The following is a 24923-nucleotide window of genomic DNA, read 5'->3' on the forward strand; positions in this document are numbered from 1 at the left end:
GCATTGGTGGTGGGCCAGTTTTTTTACTATTTGACCTCACCTTCATAAACAGTTATTGTATTCCTCTTTGTAATGCTCTTTGAATTAATGCTAAATTTGTCTGTTTACTACTAAATAAACAGTGTACAAAGACATTATGAATATTTTGTGTGGATATTTCTGGTACACTTTTGTCACTATAGGGTCCAAAATGGCTTGTCGCTGGGGTGGTACCTCTAAAAGCACATGTTGGTACCTTTGGGAAAGGGTACACAGTTGTACCATAGTTCAAAGGAACATTTTTGCCTCTTGGGGTATGTAATTGTACCCTAACTGGTACAAAAACCATGGGTACAAAAAAGGACCTGCACTGAAAGGTACAGTATTGTACCTCAACAGGGTACAGCCCCAGCGACAAGCCTTTGTACTCACTTAAGTACAAATCTGTACTTAATTTTCTTAGTGTGTATAATGAAGGAGATCTGATGCTGAAGACTGCAACAGTGAAGTTTTGCTGTGGTTCAGTTCTACCCACAGCTTTTTAAAGGATTCACAGGAGTGTGATGGACTGCAAGACATCTACAAGACAGCTATCTGAGTGACGTACTGGGGACCTCTCCTCAGTGTAGCCTACACATGTCTGTTCTATGCTGCGTAAAGTTGCATACAGGCCAGACAACAACTTCTCTATGAACTTCCCAGAGCGACGTTTGCTGATGTCAGAAGGATGTGCTTGAGAGCCACTATCTTTGCCATTATTAACCTATTGAAATTATATTTCTCAACTTTTTTTAAATAATATTTAAGTTCCTGTAAACCTGAAAAATATTTTTCCTGTTAAATTTTGTAAACATTTTTTTCAATTAGGTGTGGTTGTTTGTTTTTAGGTTTTCATGGTATATGACATAACAAATTATGAATGTTTGTCATACATTTCTAGCAGTAACTAGACTTTCTTTCTTACTCTGAGCCACATCAGGGTAGGCCTCCACTAACCACCCCAAACATGTTCTCCACATGGTTTGCTAGAAGCAGACACATTACTCAGCCATACTGGAAAGCGGTGCTCCATCTTAATCATAATGCTTCCAGAGGAGACTCCATCGGCCAGGCTAACAGGCTCCACAACTGCAGGGACCTGGTTTTGGGTTATCTTCTGCCCTCCACACCAGGTACTCACACTCTGGAGGGACTGTATATCTCTCTTTAGCACTATTTTTGAGATTGCATAGGTAGGCAGGTGTGGGCTCTGCTCCAATAAACACCTTACCTGAGGCATGTATAGTGAAGTCAGCAGCATGGAAGAAGAAGAAATCTAAGGTGAATAATCATGTTACCAAAGCTCTTTTATACAAATGCACTAAGAAAATAATAAAATACAGATAAATATATATCATATTTTAATGTACCTCCATATACCATAAAATGTTGTACAAGAAGCATGGAAATTGAATTACTGAGATAAAAACCAGTGCAAAACGCATCATTCTAACATTTCAAGTAAGATACTCTTAATACAGACAAAGTTTCCTCAAAAAGAACACCATCTCATAACAAATCTCTAACACCAGTGACAAGTATTTAATATTTTAGGAGCTGTTTAAGCAGAAGTCCAAGTGGTTCCAAGAGTTTAGAAACTTTTTCATGCAACTGTACACACAGTAGACAGAAAAAGTGAAATGCTTAATCTGTGTTTTGTTATGTTGGTGATTTTTTTTAAAAAAATCCTGTTTCACTACACATCAGCGCATGTGAAGGTTGGCAGCTAAATTTCACACTAGGTGCACTAGGTGACCAAATTTTGACCTTCAGTTTGGAGTAGCTTGGTCTCCTCATTTAGAGAGAGGAATCTCGTCTATATGGCAGGAAAAACCTGCCCGCCGAGTGAACAGACTCTTCTACACAGACGCTTGTGAAGCCGCTCCAGGCCAGATGGTGGCGCTAATTCTGTAACTGACTTTCTCCAACTGCACTAAAGTGGAGAAGCGGAAGACTGTGTTGTGGTCAGCAGCTCAGACAGTGTTGTTGTAGGAAAAGAAAACAAGGTAGGAATCTGTCTGACACTTTAACACTCACTGTTCTTCATTCACTCTGAGACAAACAGCTGGAGACACATCTGAGTTCTGGAAATGAGATCTGATGGCTTTAAAACAGATCAGACACACAGAAGCAGCTTCACTCAGACAGAGCTGTTTCAGGACTGTGGTCACTGTGGTGGGAGGACCTCGCTCGTAGGGCAGTTTGGGATCAGAACACGTGGGAATCCCGAGTTAACACGTATTCAGCGCGTTAATGCTGTAAGTTAAGTGTTTTCTGTTTGGGTTGTGTTGCTATTGGGAGACCATGATGCTTCACCGCCCCCTGCTGGTGAGGCGTCATTGCTCAAGCAACATACAGAACCAACAGACCAAATAATTGAAAAATTTGTTTTTTAATTAATCGTTTGGAAGAAATTCTCCATAAGCATAAATATATTGTATTGTTGAACAGTTTAAAGCTTATAATGACATATTAAGCATATTAAGCAGCATATTAAAGGCAGCGTTTTGTTTCAAAATGGGTCTAAAATAATTCTAAGTTTGCATTGATATTATGTTGTGATACAAACTTTATCCAGACAACAGTTTAATGGTCTCTGAGAACCAGTGGCATTAAAGAGTATCTTGTTTTGTGTTTAATGGTGCTTGATTAGTTTGTGAATAAGAAGGAAAATGTAATAAAAAGTGACTAATGGACGTTAAGGATGTTAACGGATTGTAAAAATATAAACTTAGAAAATGGTATTTATTAATATGTAAGGCAGTAGGGAACCAGCCAGGCTTTCTACACCTTCAGAGAAGGCCTAATGATTACGGGGGGCATGAAAAAATACATTGTAATTTTTAGTTCATTATTATTTAGTATAATCATCTTTATGTTTCATATATAAATGTTAATAGTATGTAATGGTATTAATAATATTTGAGAAAATGTAAAGCCTTAAAGTTGATAACGTCATCATATGGTAGCAATTAGCCTTTAAGTGGTGCCTGTCACTTTAAAAACCTCTCGCGAGACTTAAATAAATAAATAAATAATGAGGGCTGTAGCTGCACAGCGAGCTGACCACTAACCTGTGGAAAGAGAGACTGAGAGAAAAAAGGCAAGTGTGAACCATTAAATACTGAATGAGCTGAATTAAACTATTACTATTATAAAAGAGTGTTGTCTGAGTGTTTTTACGAGACGAAGGGCAACTGGAGAAAACTTTTACAAGCTAAAGGGAAGACTGGAGGGTGAGTTTAAATCATTCTGTGGCTAGCCTTTTGAGGTGTTGGGATGTTTGAGATGTTTGGTAGCTAGTTAACTAACTAACTGACAATGGAAGAATTCAGTTCTGTGGGTTACACACGTTTTGACTTCATCTGAATACTTTTCAAATCTGACTTTGGTTAATGATAATCAAGTCACCTATCTTTGGGATTATTGAGATGTTTTGACATCGAGAGAGTTTTTATATTTACTGTAATGTTGCCACTTTGACAAGCTGGCTGCAAAAAACAGACAGAAAAGATGAAGGTAGGCTGCACAGTTTTCTGTTTCTGGATAATAATAATAATAATATAATAATATATTAATAATAATACATTTGGATGGATGAGCTAAATATCATTGTCATTGGTTTAATAAAGCGTTGGTACAATATTGCGTTGTCACTGTAATCATGTAGTGGAGCATTTGGTTTTGTAATACATACATACATACATCATCTAAACCGCTTATCCTTCTGGGTCGCGGTGGGGTGCTGGAGCCTATCCCAGCTGTCATTGGGCGGAAGGCAGGATACACCCTGGACAGGTCGCCAGTCCATCACAGGGCAGACAGACAGACATACACAATCACACACACACTCACACCTAGGGGCAATTTAGCATGTCCAATTGGCCTGACTGCATGTTTTTGGACCGTGGGAGGAAACCGGAGTACCCGGAGGAAACCCACGCAGACACGGGGAGAACAGGCAAACTCCACACAGAAATGACCCTGGTCGCCCAGCCGGGAATCGAACCCAGGCCATTCTTGCTGTGAGGCGACAGCGCTACCCACAGCGCCACCGTGCCGCCTTGGTTTTGTAATAATGCTCTTTTTTTTGATATGGGATCATGAGACAGCATGCACTGTTTATAGAATACAGTTGGATTTCATGCTATCATAGGTGTGAAAACAAGGCTGACATCTTGCATCTAATTCGCTAGCTTGCCTGATTGTCCATTCCACCTTAAGTGGTGCAGCAGTTCCACTCAGACGAGTGCATTTATGACTGGAAACAAATTGTGGACTGAACGCTGACAGTATGCTGGGGTTGCATCCGATTGGGGTCCCCTTCAAATTAGTGCTTCCCTTCACAAGTCAAGCCCTTGAGCGTGCATTCACTGAACAAAACTCGATGCCAAGCAACACTGGAACTATGGAAAGCCAAAAGGTCACTGAAATGTCTCAGTTGCTGGAGCAAGGGGAGAACATGAGTCACAGCAGCTCATTATAGACTTACAGTGGCTACCTGTATTAACGTGGGCTCCAATCTGATGTGAAAGCAGGGGCCTATGTTAGGGCCCCACTCGGGACATCAAGCCCTGCGTGTGCCCCCAGTTTCATACTGACTTTTAGCCCACAGTGGCCCCACACTGGTCCCGCAAAGCCTTGTTTGCCAGGAACATGCACCTCATGTCTTAATTTTAAAATGTCAGTATTTACATCATGTACAGTAGGGGTTTAATTATACACAAAGTGTCAAGTTTGATTTAATTCTAGATTCTTATGTCAAGGTTCTTTATTTTTAGAATACTTTGTGTTACAAATGCCCTCTGCAGAGTCCTAATTATATGCTATGCCAATGGTTGGGTGAAAATAAAAAAAAAGTTCTTCAGTAGAACCTTTTTTTTAACGCCTGAAGCACACCTCCATCTCATATCTCTAATCTAATCGAGCCTTTAGATTGTATAAACTCTTAAGAAATAAAAGCTAGTCATATGAGCGCAGGTGTGTCAGTAGCATAAGCACTCCCCTTTGCTTTAATTTGTTTGGATGGATTAAAATGATTTCCAAAAAGCCTGTGTACGCCAAACTCTCAGAATAGAGGGTTTATTTGTGATAGTTTTATAGTGCAGCTTGTTGTTTCGTGTCAGTACAGTGTTAGCTAAAAAGTGTCAAACTAATTGAAAATGTAATAATGAACTTGCAAGTGATTTACGATTTATATTTTCCACAGACATATGTTCAGAGACTGAGATTTTCAGATTAGTGAATGATTTTCATCACAGAATTGGATAAAGTTTTGCCAATGGGTAAGTGCATAAAGTAGTGTGTGTGTGTGTGTGTGTGTGTTGCATCAATACTGATATTTTGACTTTGATATTCATGTCAGTTTTGATGTCTCTGTAATTATTCCAAATCAACACCTCAGGCAACAGATTAATTAGAATAAAATATTTGGCTTTATTGGCCAAATATGTTTGTACATACAAGGAATTTCAAGCAAGTTACACAGAAGCTCACAGTTCCACAGTAACTGACAGCAGAAGTTCATATGAAAACTATAACAAAAGATTTCAAGAAGTAAAGTTTGGACTTTGGAACAGCATCTAATGCAAACTAGAACTCTTTCCGTGGACACTCGGCAGAAACAGAAAACCTGAGCTTAGACAGGGTGTTTGTAATAACTGAGCCAACGCTGCTTTAGCTGCTAGATAGAATTCTCCCTTCATATAATGAAGGGTTGGTCAGACAGTCTGTTCTGCTGTGAGCTTGAAGGAGGTGTGTTAGTGGATGGTTGTGGATACATAATTTCTGTTGTGTGTGAGCTTCAAGGGTTTGAGAGAGTGAATAGGAGTGACTGAATGGGAGAGAGATGTTGCTGCTGTGATTCATCACAAGCTCTACAACTGGAAGTGTTTCAATATTTCCAGTAGCCAGACTCTTCTCTTAACAACACTTGTTAGCAATTTGCTCATGTTTAGGTGTTTCAGAGAGGCTAAGTGTATATACAGACTTACTAAATGAAGCCATGGAGTTCTCCATGCTACTTTCACTTTTTCAAAAAGGAAAGTAATTTGCCTAGTGCCAACATTGGTCCATTTGAGAAGAAATGTTACAGTTCCAAATATTTAGTATTTTTGTGCTGCATATTAGCATCAAATTCAGTGTGTAGTGACTTTTATTCTGTGTATTTCACTGTCTTTGTGGTGAAACATAACAAATACATTAATAGAGATGTCAGTATTGAAATAAATTAATCCAAGCGGTTAATTGAGTATCCATGCGCTTTCCTAAGCGTACTTTCATAAGCATTAACACAGATCTCTCATGAAGCACTACAAGCTGCCACAAAACGATGCCAGTTGTGACCAGACCAGTTTAAGAGGGGCACAGAATCAGATGGAGAGCATCTGTAATTAGTGTAATTTGACTTTGTTGATAAAATAGCAATTTTGTTGTCTATTAAACTAACAAATAAAATATCTTCACTACCACACACGTTTCTCGTTAAAGTAGTTTGTCACCCATGGAATGTACAAGATTCTTTTTGTAGGCATTTCAAGTCGAGTAATGAGTGCCGTTCTTTCAGTACAATAGTTTAGCTGGGTTGACCTCTTTGGTTGTTGGAGTGAAGCCACCTGGCCCTTTTTTGTACCATATATTAATGTTTTTTTTTGTTTTTTTTGTTTTTTTTTTTAACTCTAGTCCTGAAGAGCCTCTTAACTAAACTTAAAAATATTTTATTTTTATACCACTAAATACTATTTAATCCTAATTCTGCTTCCTTTGGTCCAGGCTGCATTAAAGCTCCTTAACTGAACGAGCATTTAACGTAGTTTTAGGTTAGATATTTTATTTATTAGATACAGTTTAGTGGCAGTATTATTGGTACTACACCTAACAACTTCTGTCACTGGTCTACCAGATTGTTCAAATACTCTTTTAATATTAAAACATTAATTTTTATAATGCCTAGGTTTGAGCACTTTCTCAGTCAATGGTGATTGTAGCCAAAGCGTTCAGTTTTTGTTTCATTAGACTGCAGCACTTCACAAAATTCACAAAGATTCACAATATGCTTCTGGTTTACATAAGAGCTGTTTGCAAAAGTCACATGTTGACATTTGTGATGATATCACAGTTGAGGTTACCTTCTGATAATCTTTTCATGTAGATGATGTTTTTGCAACAACACTGCACAGTAGGTCATTTCATCACCATTCCCAGGCCAGCCAAATCTTCCAGCAGGTCTTGGGCAGTAAGGTGGGGGTTTTGCTTTGTATACCTGGCCAGCCTTGACTTCGATAGTTGTCCTTAACTTTGATTTCTTAATGCCATTTCAGAAAAAGAAAGTTTATAAGCAGGTGGAATTTAGATAAATGTAATATTTTTCTTTTGCTTTCCAAGAGTCAGTAATCTATAGTTTCAGATCCTCAGTCAGCTGTTTAGGTGAATCCATGTTTTGAAGCCTTGGGAACACTACGCATCTTTTAAAGTCTTAACATATTAAAAAAAGACAGGGCTTATCACACTATCCAACTAGTTTCTGTGCATTTTGGAATACTGGGGATTTCACATTCAATCACAAGGGATTACACACTATTTAACTTTCAAGTTTTTGCTGAACTTAACAGAACTTGCTGAACTCACTATTACTAGGAGACACAAAAAATTTGGGACAGCTTCCTGCTGTTGCCGTTTTCTCTATCATTTGCACTGATGCTGTAAAGAAACACCAGGTACACATATTTAAGTGAGGGTCATGGATTTACAACTGTGATCACTGTGATATGTTTTAAATGTATGTAAACTTGATTATGCATGTGCATTAAACTAAGCTTATTAAGAAGTTTTACTTCACATGTGACTTTTTGTTTGCTTACTTACGATATTTTTCTTTGCTTACTTGGAATTTTTTCTTTTGTGCTCAGTTTTCTTTGGCTGTTGCAGGAATCCATTCAGATTGAGTCATTGACCAGTATACACTACTAGGTTGAACTCAGTCAGGTTGAAAATATCAAACATGTTTGATACACTGGCTGGTATGAAACACCAAAAATCTATGTCTGCACCCCTCGCACACTGCACATTTCTCTCTCGACTCTGCAGACCAGAGCTCAGACTCAGGCAGACTGAGAATCAGGCCTAAAATTGGGGTAAAACTCATGTAGTGTAAGTGCTAAGAGGTGAGTAAAAGAGTAAGAGGTTTGAAGGGTCACCTAATTTATTATGTTCTGAAATTGCCTATATGTGACTTGGATTGAGTCTTAGTGACCATAATAATCTCTGAGACCTTATCAAAAAGCTAAGTAATTAAGTGATTGATTTCCACATCAAATCAAAGTTTATTCTCTCTTTGCATTTTGTCAGTTGATGTATGCGTAGAGTTGGTTATTTGGATCAGAATAAACTAGACTTTTGTTGCATTGCACATTGAGTTTGTGTTTCCTTTTTTTCTTCTTCCAGAAATGAATGATGTCCTGTTTCAAGTGTTCTCCTGTACTTCCCTACCCAGCTTAATCGTGCTCCCATAACCATGTCAGGACATTCCACCAGGAGAATGATGAGCTGCTGAAAAAGGTTAAATATGAAAATATGGCACCCAGAACACGTTCCAGTACTCAGAAGAGGTCACCTGGTGCCGTCCCCATGAACGCATCTCAAAGACGAAAACAGAAACGCGACAAGGAGATAAAACACTACTGTTTGGACTGTGGGAACAGTTTTAATCGAAAGAATACTCTCAAAATGCACCGGCGCATTCACACAGGAGAGAAGCCGTATCACTGCTCAGAGTGTGGGAAGAGTTTTACCGTACAGAGTAATCTTCTAAAACACCAGCTGATTCACACTGGAGAGAAGCCGTATCGCTGCTCAGAGTGTGGGAGGAGTTTTAATCAACGGATTAATCTCCAAACACACCAGCGCACTCACACAGGAGAGAAGCCGTATCACTGCTTAGACTGTGGGAAGAGTTTTAATTACGTGAGTAATATCTTGAGACACAAGCGCATTCACACAGGAGAGAAGCCGTATTACTGCTCAGAGTGTGGGAGGAGTTTTGCGTATTCAAGTAGTTTGAAGACACACAAGTGCACTAAGAGCAGAGGTGGAAATGGGCAGTAATGATTATAACCTTAGAACACTGTAGGATTAAAAGTCTGCAGGGAATGGTGTTTCTCGCCCAAATTAGAAAAATCTGCATAGCTTTTATCAGAGGAGAAATTCAACTTTTGTTGTTTTATGCTGTTTCTAGTATATGAGTGTAAAATAAAATTTCATTAATAATATTAATAACAAAGTGAGAACAATCTGGAAGCTCCACATTAAATAATAAAGGTTCTTTTTAATTTAGTCTAGTGTGTTTCTGATGCAATGATGCATGTTTTCACAAACACGTGACAGTGGACTTTGCTCCTCAAGTCCCACTTTTGCTCATTTGATTCCTGCATGTGACATGTTTGCTTGCTGCAATGAAAGTGCCATTCAGTCTTCCCTTTTAAATCTTTAGGAGATTTTTGTATGCTGTGTTCAGGGTGTTCTTGTTGAAGACTGTAGTAAAGGAGATGTGATCCTGTAGACTGCAACAGGGAATTTTTTTGTTGTGGTGGGCAGAACTGAACAGCTTTGTAAAAGAGACACATGAGTATGAACTGCAAGACATCAAGCTGTCCGAGGCGATGTTTACATTACCAGGTTGAAGTGGCACAAATCCGATTTTTTTTGCCCTGACGTGACTCAAATCTGATGTTTTCAGAGCTGTGTGGACACGCAAATCCGACCTGAGCCACTTTCATATGTGATCCTAGATCGGATACGTGTCCGATTCATGGCCATGGGACCTTAATGCGAACGCTCAGATCAAAATTCATGTGCTCTTTTTCCAGTGCACATGCGCCATCATTCGGCATTACCATGGCAACAGCGCCGAGCAAAAGTTAAAGCCTGTAAACTGTGAAAGCTCATCTCACATCTCACCTTTTTCTCCTTCGTCTCGCTCTAATAATGAAGCTGAGAGTTGATCAGAGTTAATTATCTTCTCAGCGAAGCTCGTTCTGCTCGTTAGTTTGTGCTGATGATGCTCGTGATTCATTCATGTGACGTTACTGAGTAGGATGAGCTCATGAGGGTCATTTCAGGACGCCGGTTCATCATATTAATGACAGATTTGAGTCACTTACCTAAACGAGTGTGAACCATCGTGTAAGAAAGATCGGATTTGAGCACTGAGGCTTGTAATGTGAATGTAGCTTGAGTGACATGCTGGTGGCCTCTCCTCAGTATGGCCTTCACATGCTTGTTCTGAGCGGCATGAAGTTGGATGCAGGCCAGACTCCAACTCCTCTATAAATTTTCCATTACTGTTTTCAGAACTGTTTTCAAGACTGTTAATGTTCTTCAGGAACCTTTTGGAGAGTGATTTCTGTGACATGAGATAAGGAATTGGATGCCCATCTCCAATTTTTCCTACCAACATGGCGGTGAATCTCCATCTTCATAGACCTGGGTGAAAGGTCTCCCTGAGGATGATGTTTACACAATCTTTGCTGAATCTGACCAATAACACTGTGTTCAGTTTTGTTTTTGAACGAAGTTTAATTGTAATGTAGATTGCCTAATTTACTTTTAATTTACATAAAGGTATAACTACGTTGACCAAGTCTGATTTGCATGCAGATGACACCTGTGTGTGTTCTCACCCCCACCCCTCTCTCTCTCTCTCTCCCTCCCTGTTTTTCATCTTTTTAGCTTGCTGAATTTTTTTTTCTTTAAATGTTTAAGTTAAGCATTTGTGAGGTTGTTTGTGTTTTTATGGGAATGTTAAACTATTTAAATTATTATTATTAATAATAAAGCTCCTGTAAACCTGAAAAACATAATTCCTATTAAATTTTGTAATCTGTTGTTCATCACAGAAATTATGATTTTTGTTTTTCATACATTTCTGAATTTTGAGCAACTTTACCATCATGCTGTAGTAAATTACCCAGCACTCCATAAGCTTCAACTTGCTTTATCTTCTGAGTTCTCTTTGGCAAAAACTGGCTGGTAATGCAGCCATTTAAAGTAAATTATCACTAGAGTAAAAGTACTTTTACTTAAGTAGGTATTTTCAGTAGTCTTTCCACTACTGGAACCTGCCCTCTGAGTGGCTGAGGAGGAGGGCCTGGACTTACAGATCATCTCTACACATTCATAAAGGTGGAGATTCTAGCAGGAGACAGAGCAAGGCATAGAAACAAAGAACATGAAATGTATGTATGCAAGTGAATATAAGGAAACTGCTGGCAAGTTTACAGGAAGCGTGGAAAAAATACTTTAAATTTCAAACATGTAAATGAATAAAAAGACGCTTATTTTAAAGTAATTTTGAACTTTCTGTTGGTCCATTAAACATGAAATGTTCACACAACGGGTATCGTTTACCAATTTTTTTTTCTTAAATTTGTTCTTAAGATTGCATTAATGGGTTTAAGGTATTTTTTTTCTTAAGAACAGCTGGTGAATGAGGCCCAATGTAAGAGCAGTTTTCAAATGCAAAAAATAAAAGCTATATTTGATATCACAGTGATGTTATATTACTCACATGTACAACTAAAATTTGCTAACATGCCACTGTTATAACATCAGGTCTCAGCTCTTTTATCTTCTCAGACCTGCAGTGCTGCCAAGAAGAAAAAAAGTAAAATAAATCCAAGTCTCACCTTTATAAATACTTCAAATACAATATGTAAAAACATCAGAAGGTTCACTTATCAATGTTATAACATTATTATGTACAATATTCTCATTTTGGCTTTTAAGGAATTGTGGCTGGTTCTGTTTCCTGTGGAGGTCTGGAAATAGCATCACAGACCACCATCCATAGCATGGGTTCTTGGATGAATTAATAAAAAAGTTTATTATTAATCAAACAATTATTTGAGTAATTAATCAGTTAGTAATAGACAAGACTATAAATTTAAGTTGTCCACAATGTCTTGGCATACTGAAGTATTAAGATTTCCCTTCACTAGAAATAAGGAGTCTACTCCAACCCCTGAAAAACAACCCCATAGCATAACATCCCTAATGTTTTTACTGTTTACTGAGTCCAGTGATGGCGTGCTTAACACCAATCAATCCAATGCTTGGGTTTGGTATTGTAGGCTTGCATGCAGCTGCTTGGCCATGGAAACCCATGCCATGAAGCTCCCAGCACACAGTTTTGTGCTGATGTTGATGCCAGAGGAGGTTTGGAACTCTGCAGTTATTGATCAGCAGAGTGTTGGAGACTTTAATGCACTATGTGCCTCAGCACTCGGCGACCCACTGTGTAACTTGCTGTGGTTCATAAATGCTTCCACTTTTCAATAACACCACTCACAATTGATCATGGAATATCTAGGAGGGAGGAAATTTCGTAAACGGATTTATTGCAATGGTGGCATCCTATTACAGTACCATGCTCGAATTCACTGAGCTCTTTAGAATGACCCATTCTTTCAAAAATGTGTGTAAAGGCAGGCTGCATGGTTAGGTGCTTGATTTTATACCCCTGTGGCAATGAGACTGAATGAAACACCTGAATTCAATGCTTAAGAGGTGTCTCCCAATACTTTTGTCCATACAGTGTATATCGCATTACTTCTACAATCTGTGTTTTTGTTGGTTTGTGTTTGTCTTTTCACTGAATCTTCGTGTCTTCGATAAGAAAGACTCGGAGAAAGGATCCAGAAACATCTGAAGCACTACCATGGAGACATAGACATGGATCCTCATCTCTCTCTGCCATTTCCATACTTCTTATTTTCCCAATTCTAACTCTTTCACCTTGTCCCCCTTAAGCTCAGTTCTATCTCATTCTCTCAAGAGGTAGTGATGGGATTGTCTTGACAGCAGCGAAAAGCTCACGGCACGTCACACGGTATCTCTGCTAAATTGGTATGATGTACCAAACCTATGTCCCAGGCTATAAATCGTGTTACACTGTCGGTTTACGTGTGCCATCTGGTACTGTCACATTGATATTTACCCGAGATACCTGAGAGCCTCCAGAATAGCCAGCTGCTGAGAAGAATCTGATGACACAGTTGTCTTTCCAAGTTTGGCTAACTGGCTGGGTGGTCAATCCGCAGATGGTTTCTCGGGTTTGTTGTATTAGCAAATCTGACAAATTGCCTCATCCAAGTTTTTGGGTTCTCTTTTTTCATTTGGCTTGAAACCAAAATGTGCCCACAGCGGTGATGTTTGGCTTCGCAACTATCCATCCATGTTTCTTTCAAAAGCTGCTTATGACGAGTTGTTCGCAAATGAAATGTAAAATAGTTTGCTTGCGCCTTCTCGTGGTTTGCATGTCGAAGTGAGTGTGATTTCAGAATGCAGCTTAAGTGACTTGTGTGACACCAGCTACATTTGGATTAAAAAGGGGAAAGACATTTTTCCCTTCAAGCAGTAGTTAAGATGAACCTGTGATCATTCAGGTATTTGTCTCACCTCATTTGTTGCGATGTAAATGCATGTAATTCATATTGTTTGTTGGGCTTGAAATAAAATAACCGGAAAATGATCGTGGTCAGTGCAAATCATCGCAATTAGCTCAAATAATCGCGATCAGGGGGTTATGCCATAACTGCGACAGGTCTACCTGCTATCTGAAGAGCAAGGGAAGTAGCTTGCTGTCCGAGGAGCGATGAGGCTAATCTCATTGCTCTTCAGGTAGCAGAAGACTGACAAACACAAACACTTCAAAAATATGAAATAGCATTTATCTTCATACAAAATAAATACAAACATAAATATTCCTTAAAAATATTACAAACATGCTGATCTGTTTATGTTTATTGTTATTTAATGAGTTTTTATTAGTCTTCTTGCTTTATGACATTTCTCTGCACTTGTATGTTTAGTGTGTTACATGTATGTATTTACCAAAACAAATTCTTTGTATGACTAACATAGTGAAATAACATGATTCTGATGTAAATGATGTTATGGAACCAAAAAAAAGTCTCCATCTATTAGGTTATATAGTGTGGCACAGCAGCTAACTTGCCAGCTAGTTTTTGCCAAAAAGAACTGCAAAGTGAAGCTTGTCTGATGTTGTGTAATTGTATGAAAAACACCTGTTCATAAAGTCTATTAACTGATATACCCCAAACTGAAAAAACAGTGAGCTTCAAAAGAAGAAAATTTATTAGGATTTTTTTTTTACACATTTACAGGAAAAATAAAAAGGAATATGATTAAAATGATATAAATGGAGAAAAATGAAACAAATAATCTCAACTATTTAACACATATGACATCATACATTACCTCAAAAGCAAGGACTTGACTAAACAAAAGCCTAAAGAAAGAAAATACCAGGCTGAAAATAAGAAGAAGAGAGAGAAAGTGTGGTGGGGGTTGAGAGCACTCTGAATGGTGTCTTCTTCACTTAACACAGACTTGGTCAAAGTAATTATATCTTATGCACATTATATGTAAATTAGACAATCTACATATACAATACAATTACCGTTAGAAATCAAAACTATTACAATGCAGACTGGTTCAGGAACATAACTGAACACAGTGTCATGGGTGACTGTGCCAGGTGCAGTCTTCACCAAAATGAACTGCAAAGTAGAGCTTGGCTAATGCTGGGCAATTTACCACAGCATGACTAAGATCAAAGTTCAGAACTAAAAAACACCCATTCTATGTGAAATACCCTAAAAACTAAAAACCACACACTGACTTTCAAAAGAAAAACAGGTTTACAGAAACATAAATATTACTTAAAGAATAAATATTGAGAAAGTGTAGAAAAATAATCTAAACAGCTTTACATTCACAAAAACACAAGCTCAGACGCAAAGGCTTCACTAAGACACATGCTGTAAGAGAGAAATCAGGCACCTAAAACTAAGAGGGGGGAGAGAGCAAGAGGGAGAGAGACATAAATATATAGACAAAAGTATTGGGACACTCCTCCTAATTATTGAGTTCAGATGTTTCAGCCACACTAAGTGATGTAAAGCACGCTGCCCCTGGAGCAGTGGAAACGCATTCTGTGGAGTGATGAATCACGCTTCACTATCTGGCTGTCTGATGGGCAATTCTGGGCCATGAGAACTTTACCTGCCTAACTAATGCTATGGGGTTGTTTTTAAGGGGTTTGCCCCTTAGTTCAAATAAAGCATACTAAGAAATTTTGGACAATTGTACGCTTCCAACAGGTGGAAGAGTTTGGGGAACTCTTTTCAATTCCAGGATGACTGGGTGGGTGAGTTTGGTGTGGAAGAACTTAACTGGCCCTCACAGAGCCTTGACCTCAACCCCATCAAACACTAGAATGAACTAGAATGGAGATTGTGAGCCAGGCCCTCTCGTCCACCATCAGTGTCTGACCTCACAAATGCTCTTCTGGATGAATGGACACAAATTCCCACAGACTCTCTCCAACAGTTTGTAGAAAGCTTCACAGAAGAATGGAAGCTGTTAGAGCTGCAAAGGGGAACCAACTCCATATTAATGTCTATTTAGAATTTACAATGGGCATCATAAAAGTTCCTGGAGGTGTAATGTGTGGGTGTCCCAAAACCTTTCTCCATATAACGTAGATGGATAGATAGAAAGCGACAGAAAGTGAGCAAGACAGAAAATAAAATAGTACGGTGGAGGTTGAGAGTACCTGCAGGTCTCTTCCTCACCTAACATAGACTTTGTCACAGTAGTCATACCTTTATGCATATGTGAAAATGAGACTCTACATACAGAATTGCATACACATCTCGATTCATCACTACAAATCGAAGCTATTATAATGTAGGCTTGGATTGGTTCAGGAACAAAACTGTGTCACTGGATTGAGATTCAGTCAACAAAGATAGTGTCTTATGCACATCGTAACAACATCAACAAGAGTCATTCTCAGTGAGACTCAAAACCTTGAACTTCCCAACTGGTCACCTTTCATACACATCTACAATGATTGAGATACCCAGTTCAGACTGCTTTGGAGATTGGAGATGGGTATAAAGGTCCTTATCTCATGTCACAACACCTTTCTCAAGGTACATTCACTCTCCAAGCATCACAAAGAACATGAACAGTCCTTAAAAGTGTTTGAAAACAGTAATAGAAAAAGTCCATGGATGAGTTGTTATCTGGACTGTATGCAACATCGCTTAGAACAGGAATGCATGTGCCATACTGAGGAGAGGTCACTGGTTCCCCCCCTGGATAGCTTGATGTCTTGCAGTCATTCTTATTCCTTTGTCTTCTTTAAAAGCTGCTCAGTTGAATGCAAGACAGAATAAACCTCGCTGTTGCAGTCTCCAGGGTCATATCTCCTTTATTACAGTCCCAACAACACTCTGGACATACAGCATACAACACAAAGATTCAAAGGAAAGACAAAGAGGCTCACACACAAATGTTTGTCAAAACATCCATCACTGCATCAGAAACACTATACTAGCTTAGTTATACTAAATTAGAAAGTAAAGAAACTCCTTAATATATAATGTGGAGCTTCTTGATTGTTTTCCATGTGTATTACAAATCAAACAAGTTTTGAGTCAATCTGAAGTACTTCACCTTTTCAGCGGGTGTTTGAGCTGTAGGCTTGACTGTGTTCTGCTCAGAAAAATAGATTTCATTTTATGATCTTGTTTTTAAAACAAAGTAAAACAGCAATAGGTGGTTTTCCCTAGAAACATTTTGAAATCTGAGCTGGAAGCACTGTTCCCTGGAGACTTTTACTCCCAGTATGTGTTAAGGGTACACTCATTACTGCCCATTTCCATCACTGCTCTTAGTGCACTTGTGTGTCTTCACAGTTTTTGAATGCCTGAAACTCTTCCCACACTCTGAGCAGTGAAACGGCTTCTCTCCCGTGTGAATGCGCTGGTGCTCTTGGAGATTACCCTGATGATTAAAACTCTTCCCACACTCTGAGCAGTGATACGGTTTCTCTCCTGTGTGAATGAGCAGGTGTCGTTGGAAATTGCTCTGTGCAGTAAAACTCTTCCCACACTCCGAGCAGTGATACAGCTTCTCTCCTGTGTGAATGAGCTGGTGTCGTTGGAGGTTACTCTGTACAGTGAAACTCTTCCCACACTCCGAGCAGTGATACGGCTTCTCTCCTGTGTGGATGAGCTGGTGTTGTTTGAGGTTACTCAGATGATTAAAACTCTTCCCACAGTCTGAGCAGTGATACGGCTTCTCTCCTGTGTGAATGAGCTGGTGTTGTTGGAGATGACTCTGATGAGTAAAACTCTTTCCACACTCCAAGCAGTGATACGGCTTCTCTCCTGTGTGAATGCGCTGGTGTATTTTGAGCTGACTCGGATGATTAAAACTCTTCCCACACTCTGAGCACGGATACCGCTTAACTACTATGCGAATGCACTGGTGTGATACAAGATCACTCTGTTCAGTAAAACTCTTTCCGCACTCTGAGCATGGATATGGCTTCTCTTCGGTGTGAATGCACTGGTGTGATATGAGATGACTCTCATGAGTAAAACTCTTCCCACACTCCAAACAGTAGTGAGTTCTCTCCTCGATGTGTTCCTGTGTCTGTATATCAGATGTGTTCACGTGGGGGTCTCCAGCTGATGTTTGCTGAGTACTAAAACGTCTTCTGGATGGTTTCTTCTTATACTTAACCTGTTTCAGCAGCTTAATAATCCCTTTGGTAGAATGTTCCGACATGTTTACGGAAGCACATTTAAGATGGGTAGGGAAGTGCGGGAGAAGACGTGAAAACTTTATTTCTGGAAGAAGAAAAAAAGAAAATATAAACTCAGCGTGCAATGCAACAAAAGTAGTCTGATCCAATTCATGAATGCTGTGCTTGCATCAATTGGCAGAAAGTGCAAAGAAAGAATAAAATTCTGTCTGAGGTGGAAAAACCAAATCACCTAATCACCTGCACTCATTAAACAGACATAGGAACCACTGAAGTTCATATAGGGTGCCCAGGTATATGGATGGCCACCAAATATATTTCAACACATTCAAAAAATGTGCAGCATTTTTTTCTTAGTCTGCTCCAAAGAAGCAACAAACTTTGTCCACTACTTGGCTGCTAACTTTACATGAACGTGGCTCAGGTCACGAGGAGAGAGAGGAGCAAAACAGAGCCAGGTCAGATGTTGTTCTTCCCTGCTAATTGTTAAGACTATTTCCTTTATATTTTAGTTGTTATCAGTTACCCGTTAGCTCCTTACATACTGTACTTAATACAGCACTTGATTTACAAGCCTGTATACACTTTGCATCATCACGTTTAGTTTCCTGATTGTATCTGGTTAAAGTTTGCTGGACTCCATTTACACTTTTCACTGAAATGCACACCCCATTGATCCGTATACTGATATAAACCAATCACAGTGCGTCCTGGGGGTGTTTACACCTGGCTTTTTGTACAATTATGTGAAATCTGAAATGTTATCTGATCACTGAAAAGGCATGTTAGTTCAAGGTGCAAATAAAACTAGTGTAAGCTAGGCACGTTAATTCAAGTTGTACATAGAGCCAATGTAAGCTAGCTGCTACACGTAACCAACAGAGATGTCCTGACTAGAATTAGTTTTCTCTAAGAAGAAAGTCTAGTTTTCAGTACAATTCATGTACTTTTGTTCTGTGATTTTGAGGAAACACTGTCAGATGAAATCACTACATAATGGGGAAATGCATATTGGTAAATTTTCAAGAATGATTTTGCACCTTTGCTTTCAATATCTTTCTAATTTTAACTGCTTTCAGCAGTTATGATTTCATTTTTTAACAGGTGCTTAAGTGCTTCTTTAGGAAAATCCAATGTTCCGATAAAGTGCCGTAATTGTAAACAAAGGACTTTGTCTTTCTAATATATTTGTCTGTAACAGTCCCATAATACTGATCTACCGTTCCATCATTTTACTTTCTTTCAAAGAATGTGTTTACATATGTACAAACCATTCTGGTTGATTGCTGTGTTTGTAAAACTTATTCAACAAATTTGTGTTTGTAGATCACTAGAAATCATTCCTGAGGTTTAATTAAGGCAGTTTGCTTGTTTAACAACATCACAGGATGCGTAAATTTAACATGTTAGCTTAGCCGTCTGTGTAAGTACCATTTAAAATACTAGTTGTTTGTGGTTTAATAACACTTTCTGTCCATAATAAGTCCATTTGATTCTGTCCTCAGGGATTACAGAGCCAAACTTTACATTTACCTTTACAATTATGGCATTTGGTGGACACTCTTATCCACAACGACTTACAATTTGACCATTTTTTATTTTTTACACAACTGGGCGAAGGTGATGTTAGGAGTCTTGCCCAAGGACTCTTACTGGTATAGTGTAGGGTCCTTGCCCGATCAGGAAATTGAACCCCAGTCTACAGTGTAGAAGGCAGAGGTATTAACCACTACACTACACCAACCCAAAAGCTTACGAGGCTGAGGAAGTGAAGCTAAAAAAGAGGAGCATTTAAAGAGAAGAAAAGTTCTGGCATAATGGAGGCAGCTCACTTTCCCAGCATGTTTAGGGAAAGACATATAGGGAGCCAACACTACAGACTGATGTTGATCCAGAATGATGCAAATAGTGTAGAAAATAGTGTTGAGCAGGTGATATAGAAGTTTAAATATTTTTCTAAACACAACAAAAATTTATTTTTGCCTGCTCCGATTTGTCTTGTATTGCTACACATCAGTGCATGTGCAAGGTTGACAGCTACATTTCACACTAGTCGCAGATAAGTCAGACAAAACTACATAAAACACTTTATGCAAAAATGCATATCAGCCATCTTAGTCGACTGTGTGCAAATCTAACCTTTTCCTGGGTTCATTTTAATATTAAATTAAAAAGTTTTGCTCTTTGTGCGGTAGAAAAATAGACAGAGGTTCTCACTCCAGCCCTGGACTATACAAAATGTTATGTTTTTATTATCTAGCACACTTTATTCAATTTATTAACTGATTAAATGCTGGACTGAGTGTCAGATCAGGGAAAGCACAAAAATATCCAGAGCATGTGGTCTGGGATTTGGAACATCTGAACTACACTATCAGCTCTGGAAAAGCTCACACACTACACCACCTCTAAACAGACCTTAAACACCCACCACATACACTCCTACCAGCTCTTAATACCAGCCACTGACCACCAACCCCCACCCATACAGTCCCAGCTTTCAGGAAGCTCTTCATATTGTTCTAGAACAAACTGCTGTTTCCTCACCACATTTACACAGCCGGTTCTACCCATTTCGGACAGTATCAGCATATCAGTCAGTATTTCTACATTAATTACAGCATGACCTGTTTTGCACATTGTTTTATAAGTGAATAAGATCAGCTTTGTGTGTTCAAACTAACAATGGAGCAGACATACACACGCTAAGCCGCTTATCCTTCTAGGTCACGGGGGGTGCTGGAGCCTATCCCTGTGGTCATTGGGCGGAAGGCAGGAAACACCCTGGACAGGCCGCCAGTCCATCGCAGGGCAAATTTAGCAGACAGTCATGGACATAAAGGACTCATCTTAACGTTTTGTTTAAAAATGAAGACGTTGACGATGACATCAGCACACACAAGAACAGAACCTAATGAGATAAACCAAGAATCACGAAGCTCGTTCTAAACGTTGGCTGGGAACAAACATAGCACTCAGTAGGAGCTTTACAGATTAATTAACAGTTTTCCCTGTATGGTCCCATAAATATGGGATAAAACGTGCACAAATCAGAAGCAAACTGCTCTATGTTTTCCCAAATCCAACTAGGAAAAGATTTTCAACCAAATCTTCTGGCCCAGCAGCTCACATTACCAGCTCTGTCTGAGTGAAGCTGCTTCTGTGTGTCTAATCTAATTTTAAAGTCATCAGATCTTATTTTCAGAACTCAGATGTGTCTCCAGCTGTTTGTCTGAGAGTGAATGAAGAACAGTTAGTGTTGAAGTGTCGGACAGATTCCTACCTTCAGTAATTCAGCTCTGGGCTCTGCTCCTCCACCACTGTCCGAGCGGAGGAGGCGTTATAAGCGGGTAGACGGTCAGTGGTTTAGATATGAATGGGAAAGATGGCAACGCTCAAACATGGCGTCTGTTTACGGAGAAAGTCCCGCCCTTCTGTAAAAAATAGCCAATCAGCTCGCTGCTGGTTACACCGCGAGCGCAAGTACGTATTCCTGCAGGCTGGACCGAGTCCAGATGGGGATTTGCGTTCTGGGGTCTGAAACAAATGTAAGCAGGCTTAACTCTGGCGGGTCCAGGACTCTTCACCACCGTTTGTGTTTGGGTTCTTTAAAACTCTTAGTAACCTTTTGTTTTAGGCGAGCTCAACTACTTACAATAGCCGCAAACATGGCGTTTACCACTGCTGCTCTTTATAATAAGAGTCCCTCCCCCTAACAAACCCCAGAAACATTCACCCAAAACACTACAGCTTATAGCAATGCTTATAAACGTTTACATTCTATCAGTGGTGGACAGTAACTAAGTAAATGTAATTTGTTACTGTACTTAAGTAGTTTTTGTGTATCTGTACTTTACTGAAGTTTTTCCATTTTGGGCGACTTTTTACTTTCACTCCACTACATTTCAAAGTCAAATATCTCACTTTTTACTCCACTACATTATGAGAAATCTGTCCTTCCTTTTGGTTTATGTGTGTATAAAAACGTAGCATGTCAAAACGAAAGAAGCGCAAAGTAAGAACACCAATCAGGGGACAGCGGCACTTTGTTTTGAGCTTGTTTTGACCCTGTTGGTCATACCGACCCAGTGCAGCACACGGTTCAACATCAGTGCAGCAGAGTAACATTTTGGGAGAGTCTATTCAACATAAATGATGGACTAACCTAACTTTGTGTAAACAGACCACAATATAGAAATATGTACACATATGCAGTTGTGACTGACGTGTCTGTTTTCTGAATTTATATAAACACTATTTCATTTTATAGTAAATTAGTTTTGGCTGGTTTATGTTTATGAACAGAGACCTACAGATGCAGTTTAGTAAAGGAAACTCATTTGTGAATCTGAGTTTAAAGCAGTTTTTATTAAACTTAAACTTGTAACTAAGTTCAAATAAATCTTAAACTGAAACTTTGCTTGTTTGTAAAAAGTGATTTCAGAGCCACTCAGTTCTGCCTGATGGAAACTGTTCGCCTTCAGTGTTTTTTGCTTATGATAAATTTTAATAGTCATCAGCGTCACTAATTAATAACATTCTATTAAAAGACTGGTTTTCCAAGAGAGACACTGGAGTATTGAGTTAATGAAGCAGAGTCTTGTTGTAAAAATGATAATAGGACATTAAAGTCATAATTAATCTTTTAGTACTTTCGATACTTAAGTACATTTGGGGTTCTATGGAGAAACGCAGAAACGTCGACATGTCACATAAACTCAGAACAGCGCATAGAATATATATTATATATATATATATATATATATATATATACACACACACACACACACACACATATACCTGGCTGTCTAATCCCACTTTTACACACGGAAACTAGACCCGAATAAAGCAATCATGTAGATCAAAACAAACATGTTTGTGAATATTTTCAAAAAAGAAGGTAATGACTAGTGTTTTTATATGAAGCTAAACTCCAAAGTCTTCAACAATCCAGATTTCTGTCTGGGGGCAAGTTGTGCCAAAGGATCAAAGTTTTTGGATTGGTCATACTTCTAAGGAAACCATCAAATGCGTTTAGAATCAACTATTGGTCACCTGTTAAACCATTAGGATCCTTTACACTGTGATATCAACCCATTAAAAATCAAAACACAATACAAAACCAATAGAAACACTTAATGGTTCATGCCTTTTTAATAAGGGATGGATTAAGAGAGGATGTGACTCGCGCGGTCACGTGACCTAAACGTAACCGCGACACCGAAAACACATGGCCATGACGAGGCTCCTTTCGGCGTCCTGTGTGTTTGATGCTCCGATGGACATTTCCGCCTTCAGGAACAGTGAGTATACACTGGACTACACGATTAGATCCCAGAGGGAGCGGTTCGAGTCTGACCGCAGAGCCGCAGGACCGCCCTCTCAGCTCCGGGCTGATCAGTGGTGATTTACACCTGAGACGATCTGCAGGACCAAAAACATAATTTAAAACTGTAATGTTGCCATAAATACAAATAGATTATCTGTTAAAAATATTCTCTGATGTAGGGGAGAGCGGGGCACAACCAACAATTAACGCATTTTAGTTTTTTAAAATATTATTCAAAATATTTCATTTGGAATAGTCAGATTTCTATACATGCAACACATACGAACACTTGAATTTTGTTTCTAGCTCCTACTATTCAGTACAATTCCACCCAAAATAAGGGGAGTGCAGTATTCCAGTTTAGCCCATGGGTGGGTTCACTGTAACAGACAGTGGGTCAGTTTAACACCTGCTAGAAACGTCTGATCAATCAGTGCAAACAGAGTTAATTCAATATAATTCAATGTCACAAAAAACCAATTTTCCAACGTACTGCGTTAAATATTATCATCTATAAATCAGACACAGATCAACTTATGTCAACACTAACATCAGTCTGTGTGTCAAACAGTTACAGATTTATTTTAAGCAAATAAAAATATCAGTAAAATATGAACATTGTTTCTGAATGACTGCAGCTTTACCAACTGATAATGTCAATTTCATTAATAAACTTATTTAAAACCAGAACACTGACATCTGAAAGATCCTAATAAAGCAGAAGAAAATGCCTGATTTCAAATGTTTCTCTTTTTCAGTTTAAAATCTGTGTAAACTGGAACAAAAAGACTGAATGTCCTTTATCAGTCTTTGTGTACTGAAGGTGTCTGAGCTGTAACGCTGTGTGTGAACTGACCCCGTAGTGCGGAGGCTGGACTGAAGCCCAGCTGCACTTGCTGTGAGCTTGTCAGCTGCTTCTAAATGGTGCTGCATTGTAGGAAACAAGATGGAGATTACAGTAATATAAGGCTGGATTTTGTGATTTACACAAACAGCTCAGTTGCTGGAAAAAATGACTTTGAAAACAATCTTTGGCTCAGATCTCTTTGAAACACTGACGAATTGCAATGAATTTTGGTGGGAGACCACAGCTAGGAAATGTGGTAATGTGGGCAGAAGTGCCCGCTGCTTGACCTTCTATAACAATACATTAAATTGTTAGGTTGTTCCCCGCGTTTCCCTTATAAGAATCGTAGTAGTATAACAAAAATCTTTGCTAATGGAGCACCCTCCGTACAAGAGAGCAGGTCAAAGTGCTTTAGAGGACATTAAAATAGAATAACATTCAGAATAAATAAGAAAACAAGCAATAAAAAAATCATAAAGTACATTTTATAAAAAATTCCTTCTGTCACAATGCAGGGTGAGCTCTGGGTCATTGTTATGTGTCATTGTACAGGTTAATCTCTATTAAAAACAGGATAAACTCCAAAAAATGTAAGTTGCAAAATCTGGAAAAAATAGATGAATAAATAAATCTTTTTCAGGGTATTAAGTCAGGGCTGTCCAATCCTGGTCCTGGAGGTCTACCACCCTGGAGAGTTCAGATCCAACACACCTGGCTCTAATTTTCAGATGCTCCTTTAGCCCTTCATTACCTGGATCACGTGTGTTAGAATAGGACTGGAGCCAAAAATCTGCAAGGTAGTAGATATCTAGAACCTATATTAAGTCTTTAAGTGTGAGGTCTAAATTTGTGGTGCTGCGGCTCTGCTGTTGGACACTACTGGAATGAGCTGTGACTCTCAGTTGTTCATAGCCAGGTTTAGGTGTTAATCAACAGCATGTGTCTTGATCTGTCTTTGTGATGTGGAGTTTATGAGAATGGTAGTAAATCTCAGCCACAGCTACAGAGAACACTAAGGGTATAATAACATGCACTAAATACGGAGAAGAGCCACGCTGCAGAACAGAACAGCTCCGGTGTGTTACTGCATG

General features: G+C 38.9%; 2 protein-coding genes across 3 annotated transcripts in view; one reads left to right on the forward strand and one right to left on the reverse strand.

The window, feature by feature from the left end:
* Nucleotides 1-9999, forward strand: part of LOC118803447 (zinc finger protein 850-like) — a 50937-nt gene extending 40938 nt beyond the window's left edge. The window contains exon 6 of the mRNA XM_036563930.1: nt 8718-9999. Within this exon, the coding sequence (XP_036419823.1) occupies nt 8718-9120 (403 nt within the window). The 3' untranslated portion in view covers nt 9121-9999. The remainder of the gene's footprint in view (nt 1-8717) is intronic.
* A 4185-nt stretch (nt 10000-14184) lies between these two features.
* Nucleotides 14185-21075, reverse strand: LOC118803458 (gastrula zinc finger protein XlCGF7.1-like). Of its 2 annotated transcripts, XR_005006859.1 has the most exons (3): nt 20940-21075; nt 16561-17741; nt 14185-16337 (listed from the first exon to the last, which is right to left on the reverse strand). XR_005006859.1 is itself a non-coding variant. In XM_036563945.1 (2 exons), the coding sequence occupies exon 2, from the start codon at nt 17677-17679 to the stop codon at nt 16753-16755; it is 927 nt and encodes a 308-aa protein (XP_036419838.1). In that variant the 5' UTR covers nt 17680-17741; nt 20940-21075; the 3' UTR covers nt 16366-16752. The 2 variants fall into 2 exon arrangements, 1 of the variants encoding a protein (XP_036419838.1); XM_036563945.1 differs by lacking the exon at nt 14185-16337 and having other exon boundaries at nt 16366-17741.
* Nucleotides 21076-24923: the final 3848 nt, after the last annotated feature.

The sequence above is a fragment of the Colossoma macropomum genome, unplaced genomic scaffold (assembly GCF_904425465.1).
Source record: "Colossoma macropomum unplaced genomic scaffold, Colossoma_macropomum, whole genome shotgun sequence".
Taxonomy (NCBI): domain Eukaryota; kingdom Metazoa; phylum Chordata; class Actinopteri; order Characiformes; family Serrasalmidae; genus Colossoma; species Colossoma macropomum.

What these genes read in the sequence shown, in the direction of transcription:
- LOC118803458 (XM_036563945.1), bottom strand. Translation starts at nt 17,679, where the DNA reads ATGTCGGAACATTCTACCAAAGGGATTATTAAGCTGCTGAAACAGGTT.